Source organism: Lycorma delicatula, chromosome 6, assembly GCF_047948215.1.
Source record: "Lycorma delicatula isolate Av1 chromosome 6, ASM4794821v1, whole genome shotgun sequence".
NCBI lineage: Eukaryota > Metazoa > Arthropoda > Insecta > Hemiptera > Fulgoridae > Lycorma > Lycorma delicatula.
Window position 1 is genome coordinate 2,768,549 of NC_134460.1, and position 13,805 is coordinate 2,782,353.

The window sequence follows — 13,805 nt, forward strand, 5'->3', positions numbered from 1 at the left end:
AAAAATTTGCAATCATTGCTGAATTTTTTTTTACCTTTCTTAACCCTTTCAAGGTCGAATATCAAAAAAATATAGAAATTAATTTTTAGATATTTACATGAAAACTAAAGACACCAAAAATCAAGTTGATATCATTTGTTATCAAGAAATTAAAAGAAAATAGTCAAGATCAAAAATCAATTCAAAATTCATTTAACCTTTCATATTCGGAATTTTAAAAAATTTAAAAATTAGTTTTTAGCCACACACATGAACATTACAATACCAAAAATCAAGTTGATATCATCATTTGTTACGAAGAAATGAAAAAAATAGTAGATTTCATTGTTACTCCATTTTATCCCCTTAAACTCGTAATTTCAAGAAATCCTTTCTTAGAGTAGACTTACATTCTAAGAAACACAAATTTCATAAAATTATTTTCAGTAGTTGTTACTGGGCATGCTGATAGAGGCACAGATGTGTGTGTGCATGTGGTAAATAAAAAGTTTAAGTACTCTTTTCCTCTGTATTCAAAATGTATCTTTAAACTCAAATATATCATCAGCCATAACATCAGCTGATGCCAGAGTGAGAAACAGTGTGCTTCCAGATTTTCTGAAAATGTTTTTAATACATTATTAAGAGAATTATATTTATAAAATTTGGTGTCGGTTCTCATTTCAAAAGTTTTGATAGCTTTAAATAATTTTTACCCTCAAACATCTTAATCAAAAACATAACATAATTGTTTTGTATATTAGTTTTATTTAACCGACATTTTTAATTTTCTGGTATAGATTGTTTCTATTTTTATTTACAGAATTACTTGTACAAATCAGTCAAAAAAAGAAAAGAGATCTACAATTGTTTCAACACAAAGTTGTAAAACAGTCAGGGAAAATATAGCTTGTGTATATGGTGCAAAACAGGTAATAAAAATATTAAAAGAGCATTTATTTACTTCATTATAAATCAGTTAATTAATTGACATTATATTATAGCTCTGCTGTGGACAAAAAACAGTTCTGATGTACATGCATCAGTTGGCAGAAGACACACATATCTCGTTTGTGCTACTCAAAACAACTGGGGGAAGCCAGCCGTCTTTTAACAGTAAAATTCAATTATGAACAACCATTCGCCTTTTGTGACATCCTTCAGAAATTGGTTTTTCGCAAAAGATTTCTATAATAATTAAAATTTTATTTATTTCTAGATGAAATTTGTCAAAGTTCAAAATGTTTAAGTTGGAATTCTTGAGTGTAAGCATTTGATGACAAAAAACCTGACCATATCAATTATTTACTTTATGTTACTTTGTAAATGTATATTACTTTATTGATGTAGTAAATGTTGTTATAATAATGAAATAACATATTATAACAAGACCAGTTTAACGGACCTGAGTAACAGATTCCTGTCAATTAAGAAGAAGGTAGCAGAAAATAAAATAATTGGAGGAATCCAGAAAGGGGCTAAAAGAAACCCTTTTAGTAAAGCTAACAGTTCCGTTTAACAATTGTCCTTTGTAATACTGCTCACTGACACACCTAAACTGATGTTGTTTCATGAGAAGGGTTACTGGATCGGTGTAGGGATCTTATGGGGAAAATGTGAGGGTGGGTGGTCATTACTCACACTTCGACTTGCATCCAGTCCTGCAGGTAGTCCTGTTAGACTATAAGTAAAAAAAGATACTGTACTAAATTTCATTTATAAATTGTTAGGGTAGTTTTATGTGTGAAAAGCCAAGGTATTTTCAGTGAAAGAATGGTATACTTGTCTTATCTGTTGTACTATTGTTGTTAATACAAGACTAGTGGTTAAAAGTGTTTAAAATAGCAGTCATGCTAATGTCTTTTGTCAGTGGGACTGAATTCTGGTTTTCAGTATTTAACTACCTGTAAGTAAATCCTGACAATTACTTTAAATTCTGTTTTGTATGTAACCACCGTTTACTATTATTAATGTTGTGATTACTATGATTATTATTTGCTTATTATTGCCATTTATTATTATTATTGCCATTGTCATTATTATTGTTATTATTGATTTGTCTTATTTTTTTTAATAAATTGTAATTATATAAACATTTTCAATTGTTAATCTCAATATCCTGATCAAGCCATGAACATGCGACAATGTGTTCAATAAATCATGTTTGTTTTTTATTTGTTGTATTAAGTTTTTTTGTTTTATCATATTAATTTACTTTTTTGGTTTTTTTTTGCATTTTTGTATTCTAATAATCACTTAGGTGATGATATTTCTGACATAATAATTTTTATAATAGTTATCCATTAATTTATAAATAACTATGTTAAGTATGGCTAAAGTAGGATGAAGTGTTCTAAAATCATAAACTAAATTTTAATCATAATTTGATAATGGTTCATTTCAAAGAGCCGTAGATTCTTCTTAAGATTCCGGTTTCATTTGCTCCTTTTTTATTAAAAGAAGGAAGTTTAAATTTTATTAATGGAGGACTTTTAAATTTTAAAATAAAAATTTTCACTTTTTTCTTACTCTGTATAAATTCTCACTTTTTTTGTTACTCTTATTATTTGAATTGGTTTAATGCCCTAATTTTTGTCAGTCTTCTTCCATGATTCAAAGACTCAACATGCGTTTGTTACGATTGTATAATTAATTGATACAATAAATATATATATATATATATATACACGAGGTGCTACCCAAAAGTTCAGAGAATTTTACCATAAAAATAAAATAGCTTACCATAACTTATAATTTCCACTGTCTCCTTCAAAGTAATCCACTTGGGCATTGATACAGTGATCTCAGCGTTTTTCCCATGATTCCATGCATCCCTGGAAGTGTACAGGTGTAAGTGTTCAATTGAAATTTTATTTTTGGAAACAGAAAAAAGTCACACGGGGCAAGGTCAGGCGAATAGAGTGGATGGGGAATCGCTACCGTCTTTTTGGAAGCCAAGAAATTCCGAACGGCTAACGATGTGTGCGCGGGCGCGTTGTCATGGTGCAAAACCCAGCTGTTGTTACCCCACAGATCTAAACGTTTGCGCCTAATGCTTACACATAACCGCTTCAAAACTTCACAATAGAACATCCCATTGATAGTTTGACCAAGAGGAACAAATTCATTATGGATAATGCCTTTGATGTCGAAAAAACAATCATCATGGACTTCATGTTGCTGTGAACTTGGCGTGCTTTTTTTGGTTGCAGTGAACTTGGCGATTTCCACAGCGACGACTGCTTAGTTTCAGGGTCATACCCGTACACCCATGTCTCTTCACCGGTTATGATGTTGGAGATGAAGTTAGGGTCATCTCTTGCTGAATTTTTCAAATCGCTACAGACAGCTGTGCGATTTTGTTTCTGGTCGCTGTTCAACAGTCTCGGTACAAATTTTGCAGCGATGCGTCTCATGTTCAAATTGTCCGACAAGATGCGTTGCACAGACCTATATGACATTTGTACAATTGCACAAACATCGTGGATTGATTGTCTACGATCTGCAACAATAGCCTCCACTTTCGCAATGTTTTCCGGTGTTGCACATGTTGATGGTCTTCCTGATCGCTCATCGTCATCAATTGTTGTTCGTCCATCTTTGAATCATTTGTACTACAAAAAAGTTTTGTTTTTACTCGTAGCATTGTCACCAAATGCTTCCAAAAGCATGCGATGGGTTTCTGCACCGGTTTTTTAAGCACGAAGCAAAATTTGATGCAGGTTCTTTGCTCTTTAAAATCTGCCATTTACAACTTCCTTGAAGCAGTAAAACACAACGTTACGTAACCGCACAAAATTCAACAATGCAGCCTCTCACCGTCACAGCTGTTGGAATACTGATTCACAAAGAATCCTGTTAGCCGCATCTAGCGGCAGCAGGTCGTACCAGCAATGGTTTCGCGCGAAATTCAAATTCCTTGAAATTTTGGGTAGCATCTCGCGTGTGTGTGTGTGTGTATATATATATATATATATATATATATATATATATGAATTACAAGTTCAAAGCAAAATAAAAATAATTTATATTATAAATGAATTAAAGAATTTTATTTATTTGATTGACCAGCAAATAAATATTTAGAATAATTAAACTTAATTGAGATATTGAACTAAGGTGGCATATTATTCGACAGATCCTGCCATAGTTGTATAGAGTAGATAATTCATAAGTATATTTACATACATTTTCTGGGATTTAGCGAAAACTGGACAAAACAAACACTTTTATTTTTTATATGAACATAACATTTATAATAATATATAATGCAGAATATTGTTACTTGTTATCATAAAATTAACTGATTTTTGAAGTCGAAAGTTGCAAGGTTTGAGTCCTTGTAAAGGCAGTTGTTTTTATATGGATTTGAATGCTAGACTGTTGATACCGGTGTTCTTTGGTGGTTGGGTTTCAATTTACAACATATTGCAGGAGCAGTCGACCTGATTCTGTTCCAGACTACATGTTCACCAGTACATTTCATTTACACTTACATTGACCTATATCAGGCCTCCAGTAATGGTAATTGCATTTGCCTATTTATACACACTCATACCCAGCAATAGTTGGAAAAGTGGTTGAAGAAAACAACTTTTGTATGTTAGATAAATTTTATAAAACAAAAAAATTAATTAAAATTGGTATATATTAAATAAATGGTATTAGTGTCAAGAATTTTCTGCACCAATTGATCCCGCAGTGCAGCATGTTGTATAAAAAAATAAACCGTAGTTAATTTTTAAAAAGAATTTCATCTGCTTAAGTCTACTTTATTTATTAAGAATAATTACATTTTTTATTATTGATATAGCAGATTTTTTGTAAATGTATTATGTTGCTGTTACATTTTGCCTTAAATATTATGTTTTTAAAGCAACAGTTATCGATGTAAACGGGTAATGTAATTCAAGAATATTTAAGAAAATACGAGGTTTGTAAATAAAGTAAAGAAACTAGTTCAGAAAAACTTTTTATTTACAATCCAATTATACGTGGACTCTTATCGCCTTCAAAATTGTTCCCTTCGGGAGCCATGCAACAATTCAAACGGTTTTCCCACTCTTCGTAGCAGTGTTGGATTCAGAAACCAGAATATCCTTCAGATGGTCGGTTACATTTTTCTTTTGTTTTCTACTGTTCCAAAACGGTGTCCTTTTGAGGTGTTTTTAAAAGTTGGGAACAGGAAAAAGTTGCAGGAACTCAAGTCAGGTAAATAAGGTGGTTGAGGAACAACAGGAATGTGTTTATTTTCGAAAAATTCATTAATTGAGAGTGCAGTATGACAAGGTGCACTGTCATGATGCACCATCCAGTTGTTGATGAGTGGTCTCATCCGGGCAACTCTTTTCTGGAATCTTTCAAGAATTTCTCGGTAAACATATTGATTAACAGTGTCCTGTAAGCAAAAACTCTTTGTGGATAATGTCATTACTATCGAAGTAACAAATTAGCATGGTTTTGATTTTTGATTTGCTTGTTTTTGCTTTTCTGGGATGTGGTGAGTTTGAAGTGTGCCACTCCTTGCTCTGGCGATTTTTTTCTGGAGCGTACTCAAATATCCAAGATTCATCACCAGTAATAACATTTTTTTTAGAAAATCAGGATCGGTTTTAATTTGCCCTAGAAGATCATGACACACTTCAACCCTGTTGTTCTTCTGTTCAACTGTCAGGTTATTTGGGACCAATTTTGCACAAACTTTTTTCACGTCCAATTCATTTGTCAAAATTTTATGGACTGTGGTACGGTTCAAATTCAATTGTTCTGCAGTCATTTTGACAGTTATTTGGTCATTCTGTATTAAGTCTGATTTGCTCAACATTGTCGTCACTTTTTGACGTTAATGGTCTTCCAGAGCACGGATCATCCACAACTAATTCCCAGCCATCTGAAAATGTTTTAAACCACCGAAAAACTTGGGCTCATAACAGAGAGCATCATCTCCATACGCCCTTTTCAATTTTGAAAAAGTTTCAGTAGCATTCTCACCTAGTTTTGACACAAAATTTGATTGCACAATGTTGCTCATAATTAGTATCACTCATATAACGTACAACAAAAACTCATTTCATGAAAAGTTTGTTTACTTCTCACATGGCAACAATAGACTAAAAATATTAATACCTAATATAAATCACCTGGTCATAACCTATATACACACAAAAGTTTTCTAGTTTTTTGTCACCTATACGATAAAAAAAACTAGTCTCATTTCTTTATTTACAGACCTTGTATATATCAGTACCCAGGAAAATTTTAAGCCCAAGAATTACCTTTACAATTCATGTGACATTGGTGTCAAGAGATGTTAGTTTAAGTATGTGAGAGAGAGGAATGACTGCTATCATATGTGATTAGGAATTACATTTCTCTAGTCTTTTCTATAATTTTATCTTCAAATACTTATGTCTGTAATATGCCTGTAATTCATTAATTTGTGCTCTCATCTTGGGTTTCATATGCAGTAATTAAGAATAATTATTGATTATTCTGAAATAATCATATTTTGAAGCGCATCATTAATTAAATATATCTTCTAATCGTTGTGGTCCTTAATCATCTTGGCCTCCTTACCTCCAACTCCTCATTCCCAATATCACTAAATCATTTTGCATCTGATTTATCTTACTCTTGTTTGGTATTTTTCATCTTTTTTCTATATCTATATCTTGCTCTGGCCAATCGATTCTTTGTGTTTCCACTTATTACTCGGTATTTCATCATCGTACGATTTTCCACTTCTTTATTTTTCTATAACCTCTACTCATCGCTCTTTTGATTCAAACCATCAAATTTTGTTGCGGTACAGAATTTATTTTAAATTGTCAAATTTGCTGATTCATAAACAAATTGTTGTCTTTGAGGCTTTTTGTTAGCATGTCTTTTCAGGAAAAGCTAATGCTAAACAAAAATAAAATAAAAACAGTACCATATATGCACTGTTCAAGCTGTACCACGAGTAAAATAAATTCAACCATATCAGTATTAAAAAACACAACCCTATTTACTATTCTCTTCAAGAGTAGGGGCAAGTATACGAAACTGGTTGTAAATGACTACAAGCAAAAGTAAAGACCATAAACAACCGAAAAGAGAAAGAATGAAATACATACACACATGCACATATCAAATCACACAGACGTGCACATAAATTTATAATCATAAAATAGTCTTTTCTTTTTACTTTTCATTTCATAATTCTGTAAAAATTTACAACATATTTATTTGTTTTCTGGATTAAAAATCACTTGTTAATGAATTTCCCAATTGTATATTATTTTGTATGCTCCTACCTTACAACATGCAGAAATTCTGATTATATTGTCAAATTTTGATTTTAAAACACACTTGTCTCATTTTGTGGTAATATAATAATAACAATGACTTCAGTGAGTCAAATTGATTGTAGAATAACCCTGTAGAAGAGGTAAACTGAACATTTTTATAGTTAAGTAGAATTTTTAAAGCATAGTAAACAATTCAAGAGGTGGGCAAGTATGTTCTTGTAGTAGTTCTTTTACTGTTTTTGGGTTACATTTTTTCTGGAGGATAATAAGTTTTAGGTTTTGATGTAGTATATATTTTGATTTGATCAGTCGCAAGTTTTTGTATCAGAATTGTGTTACACAAACACAATTCCTGGGTTATTAATCTCCTGATTTCAGTGGGTGGGATGGATATCCATGTCTATATGGTACCTTAAGGCTTTCTATTGACTAGAGGTGTTTACTTCATGGCATAGTTTCTCTGTGATTTGATTGTCTTTTCCCACTAGTAATTTCTTTATCTTATTCTCTAACCTTTTTTCTTGTTTCATTCTTTGAATCTGGGTCAAACACTTATTATTGCGTACCAAAAATGTTTGAACTTTTGGACTCACTATAATATAGAGACCAGACTGTTTGTGGCATAATAATCGTAATGGATGAAATTCTTGTTGGTTAAAACTGGATTTCGTAATTAATTAATTCCTTCTGAAAAGTGTGTGTGACATATGCATTGAATTGGTAAGACAGAAATAATATCCCTATTACTTATGTTGTTAAAGCATTGTGTATGTATGATGTATTATTAACACTAAGGTTAATGGGTTTTTCCAGTTGACAAACCTTCTTGAATGGAAGCACGTACCATCTGAAGATAATAAATCGTTATTTCGTCTTGATGGCATTATATCATCTTGTTCACATGGAAACGGACGTTCTACAACTGATAGACAGTTCTTTTATATCAACTCTCGCCCTTGTGAACCATCAAAAGTATGATTTGTTATTTACTGTTTTTGTTTGACGTAAATTATTTTGTTATTTTGATTGTTTCATTAATGATTTTTTTTTTCTTTTATATGCGGTTAGCTTAAATGTAAAATTTATATTCATTTTTTAACTAAACTATTTAAGGCTCATTAAAGTGAGCTTTATAAGTATTGTTTAGTTATAAATATTGAAAAATATATATTTTTTAATATACAGAATGTTAACAATCTTCCTAGAAATATACTAGGATTGCTATCATTAAATACTAGTATTGTGTTTGAATGAATAAAAGAATTTGTATAAAGTAGACTGTGATGGTTTTATTGATTTGAAATTATAATATATAATACTGCATGATGATAGAGTTAATATATTAAATTACTTATGCATAATTCTTATGGTGTGATTGTATTAAGATACGAAAGATGTTCACCTTATCGGTTAGTAACAAAGAATGAAAATTATAATTTATTCTTTTCAAAATAATTCTTTTAGAAAAGAATAATCAGTTGATGGGAAAATCCAGTTGATCAAGCAATCATAAAGGCATAACACCCTAGTGAATAATAAGAAAATGAACACTTTTGACGCTGCCATCTTACAAAGTTTTAAACTGATTAATAGTTTTTAATAATTATCATATTTTCTAAAATAATTTAGTCAGTGCTTTCAGGACTAAAAATCTGAATAAAAACATGATGTACTCATAAGCTTATTAGAAAAGTGTTTCTGGAATAATTGAAACATTGAGGGGGATCGCCAGCCCTCCTCTGGCAAGCATCACAACTTGACAGAGAGGCAGCGACACTAGTTCTATAATCTTTAAAATAGAGTTTTTCGACATCTTCTGTACCTTCAAATTCATTTTATTAAATAAATAAGAATGTTTTGTTTATGAATGATTGTGGTGTTTAACAATACTGAATAAAAATGTAAACTAATGCGCAAAACAGTTTTTTGATTAGCATTCAAAAGTGGTCCGACCAAGATCAACCGATTCTGATCAGTAAAGAACAACTTAACTGATTTAAATCAAATTTTAACATGCACATGTAAATTTTAATGAAACTGATGTAGTAGTTTGGAGAATTTTGAGTCTCAAAATTTTTTACATAGTCAAATATGTATATGAAATACATCCCTTCAAGTATGTTTCATGATTTATTTAATATTTATGAACACTGTTCATGCATATGACCATGCTTTTGAAAAACAGAAATTTGTCTGAATTTATTTTCAAATTTAGCGATCATTTTTTTTTTTATACAAAAAAGATTATTTAGGAGCAAGTATGAATATGTGCATGGAACTCCACGGACAATTCTGTCTTCAACTCTTTGCAAAAAATAAAATCAAACTACATTCTGTCCAACTTAAACTTTCATTTGATTATTTTCATTCTGCATAGTTTCATTTTTATTTCAATATAAGATCATTTTTATTACCTCCACATACATCTTCAACTCTGTGCAAAAAATGGAATCAAAACACATTTTGTCAAGACTAAACTTTCACTTGATCATTTTCCTACTATGTAAAGTTTCTTTTACATTTCAATATAACACATTTTTTCTTATTATTATATGCCTAAACATATTTACGATGAGCTAATGTTTTTTGCAAACCATTTATATACTAGATCACAACGAAAGAGATATGATGAACAAAATCTGTTGCAACTTATTTTTAAATAGTATTCGTAATAGTGTTTCATATTTTACTGAATTTATCCTGTAAAATTTGTTGTAGGATAAAAAATATATCTCTTATTAAAATGGAATCCCTATAGAAAAATGGAATCGACAAAGTAACCCGCATCATTGCTCGATTTATTTTCAATCGAAAACACACGAGACTTTGACCATACTTGACCTGTCTGTCGAAAAAATTGACACGCCTAAAAAAAATAAGTTTATTCAACATTGCTTAGAGTTTTTTAATGAATTACTAATTTTCACTTTTATTTTTTCACTTGAATAGGTTGAATTTCATACATAATTGGATTAGATGAGTTTTCTCACTAACAACGCTTAAGTATCTTTTTTAACTTCAAAAAGATTGAGACTCAGTATTAGAAATGCACTCATGAAAAAAATTCTTTTTACTCGGGTAATTTAGGTTGCTCGGCATCCTGTGAATTTCAAATGGAGCTGGAATGACCTAAAGTTAAAGAGAGGACTAATAGTGATTCAAGCAAGTATACACGAACTTTCATGCAATCAGAAGTTAGCAGAAGTGACAAAATCGGTGTCAGCTTGGAGTAGATGTTTGATCTAATTTTTTCCCACATTTATAAGTTACATTATTATTATTATCTTTTACAATCACATAGGATCACTTTAGTCAGACCGTTATCCAATTTTCTTCAATGGGACTGTTAGGGGCCTTGCAGTCCTCCCAGTACTTTTTCATACATTCCAATCTTTTGTGCCCTTTGTAGTATTTAAAACGTTTGCGTTGTGAGTTTTTTCGTGTGAATGTGAAGTGAGTGTTTTTGTTCTTGATTTTCTTGTTTAATTTTATCTGGCATCCTCATGGTATATCCAAAGAATCCTAGTCTCTTCTAATGCACGGTATCAATGATGGGTTCTAACTCTTTGTACATGATTTTGTTGGGCACATTCCACCACTGCTCATCTTTCTGGTATTTTTTATTGATGCAGGTTCTTCCAGTTCTTTCAATTTTATGGAGTCTGTTAATTGTTTGTTCAGGTGGAGGAGTGTTTCTGCTGCATAAGTGTTACTGTTTTAACCTGTGGTAACTGTTTTGCAGTGCCTTAATTCTCCATTTATTGATAGGCATTTTTTATTGTTAAGTGTACCAGGTTAATTTTTGTGCTTTAGCTAGTTTGTTTCTTGTTATTTGGTTCGAGGTTGTTTGTTATTATTTCTCCAGGGTATTTAAATTGGGTTAATATTTTGATTTTACTACCATTTATGTTTACGTCTTTTAATCGTGTTGGTTTTGGGGGCAAACCTCTGTCTTTTTGAATGATATTGTGAGGCCAGTTTTATTTGCAATGTTTTGAAGTTCTAATATCTGCGGTTCAGTTTCATCGATGTCATTTGCTAGCAGTGCTAAGTTGTTGGCAAAACTAAGACAGTTTGCTTTGATTTTTCTGCCTTTTTTTAATTTTGGGGGCATTTTTTAAGCCGTTTCCTCATTACCATTTCTATAGCATAGTTGAATAATAGCAGTGAGAGCTCATCGCCTTGGTGCAGTCCTGTTTTAATCTCAAATAATTCTGAGAGCTCGTCTCTGAATTTTACTTTTGACTTAGTGTTTGTGAGTCGGTTTTATCATGTTTATTAATTTGGTTTATAGTCTGAGGTAGCTTGTAATTTTTAGTCGAGTATTCTCTGTGGATGCAGTCATAGGGTTTCTTGAAATCTACCGATGTTATCTCCATGTTTCTGTTTATTTTCCTGTTGTAATCCATTATTAGCTTGAGACTGGTCTGGATAGCTCCTCCAGGGTCTGAAACCTCCCTGGTATTCTCCTAGTTCTTTCTTGAGTTGTGAACCGATCCTGTTGAGGGTGAATAATAATTTCATGTATTATTATTATTATCATTGAAGTTTGTGCTTCGGATTTTGACAGCTTAGTTCGTCCTGAGGTCTGGCCTGTTAGTACATTTTATGGTCCGTTGAGGCCTGATGCAGTGTTTGTAGAAAAAGGTTCATGGGAGGATGGATTGCAGCTCGGTAGTGATGGATAAATTGAGGATGATCTACCAGAATGTTCGTGGTTTAAGGACTAAGCAGGATGAAATTTTCGTGTCCTTGGATTGATTTTCACTTCGATGTGGTTGCCTTGACTGAAACTTGGCTTAGCGATGAGCACTGTGATGTCAATCTGTTTCCAGACTGTTAACATGTTTTTCGAGCTGACTGGGATTATGCTGCTTCTTTACTTCAGCGTGGTGGTGGTTCGGCTATTCTTGTGAAATCAAGCATTAGGTGTACAAGGAGGAAGGACCTCGAGATGTTTCCTGAAGCTGTGTGGGTTGAGCTAATTCGACCAGGCATGAAGAATTTGTTGGTTTGTGTTATGTATGCTGCTCCGTTTTTAGCTTCAATTCTCCTCTACCAATATTTTGATTTTCTGTATAGGCACGTAGATATTTTATGTTTTGATATTTGTATTGTAGGTGATTTTAATGTATCTGGAGTGTGCTGGTCTACTAGAAGTCTTCCTGCAAATATTGGGTTTTATGCTAAATGTAAGGCACGATTGGTTTTTGATTTTGTTGACATGATGAACTTGGACGTTTTTACACATGAAACAATGGATCCTTCCTTCTACAATAATGGTTTGGATTTAATTTTGACTAACTGCAGGATTTTCACTAGAGATGCTGAGGCTCTTGTTTGCCCTGATAAGTTCCATCCTCCATATGCAATTGGGTTCCTTGAAGTCACAGCCGTTGATGTGGCAGAAATGGGCCTGGTTTTTTGCTATGATCGTGGTGACTATCATGTGTTATATGATGATGTGAAGTTTGCTGATTGGTGTAATATTCTCTTAACCGTCGATTTGGAAGAATCGGTTCTGGGTTTACAGAAAATAATTACTGCGGCGATTGATAAACATGTTCCTGCCTTTCGTTCTAAGTCAACCATATTTCCACCTTGGTTCAATAGGAACATTGTTAATCTTCTCAAGAGGAAGAAGGCTGCTCATCACAGGTTTAAATCTTCTTGTCTTTCTTTTCCTGTTTAGCCTCCGGTAACTACCGTTCAGATAATACTTCAGAGGATGAATGAGGATGATATGTATGAGTGAAAATGAAGTATAGTCTTGTACATTCTCAGTTCGACCATTCCTGAGATGTGTGGTTAATTGAAACCCAACGACCAAAGAACACCGGTATCCACGATCTAGTATTCAAATCCGTGGAAAAATAGCTGGCTTTACTAGGACTTGAACGCTGGAACTCTCGACTTCCAAATCAGCTGATTTGGGAAGACGCGTTCACCACTAGACCAACCCGGTGGGTTAAATCTTCTGGTCTGTCAGATGATTATTTCTATTTTCTCGGCTGCGTAGAGATGTTAAGTACGCGATAGCGGATGCCGGAGTGGTTTGGGCTCGGAAGTGTGAATTTGACCTTTGTTCTAATCCGAGGAATTTTTGGAAATATCTTTCTCGACAGAAGTCTAACTCTCTGAGAACTCCAGCCCTTATTGTCGATGGACGGACTATTTCTGATCCTCGGTTGAGTTGTCAGCATTTTGGTGAATATTTTCAATCAGTATACCAAGACTTTCCTACGCAAACTACATTGGTTGAGGACCTCAGGATTTTATTTGACACGAAATTGTATTATCACGAATATGTTGCTCGGATTGTCAATAAAGCACGCCGGGACCTTGGTCTTGTCCTTTGGATTTGTGGGCGGTTTAACAATATTTCCACTTGTAACCTGCTGTACAAATCTTTGGTAAGGAGTCGCTTGGAGTACTCAACCGTGGTGTGGAATAGTACACGAGTTTTTGCCTCTGATCTGGTTTAGAGTCTGAATAGATTCTTGAACTGGATGCGTTTTAAGTTTAGAGATTGTTTTG

At 32.7% G+C, this 13,805-nt stretch overlaps 1 protein-coding gene across 2 annotated transcripts in view; it reads left to right on the plus strand.

Annotated features, from left to right (window-relative positions):
* Positions 1–13,805, plus strand: part of Pms2 (mismatch repair endonuclease PMS2) — a 79,715-nt gene that overhangs the window by 16,990 nt on the left and 48,920 nt on the right. For both annotated transcript variants that reach the window (XR_012756640.1, XM_075368045.1), the window contains exons 5-6: positions 803–911; positions 8,082–8,240. Coding sequence is in view for 1 of the 2 variants with exons in the window: in XM_075368045.1 (XP_075224160.1) it covers positions 803–911; positions 8,082–8,240 (268 nt within the window). In the remaining variant the exon portion in view is untranslated. The remainder of the gene's footprint in view (positions 1–802; positions 912–8,081; positions 8,241–13,805) is intronic.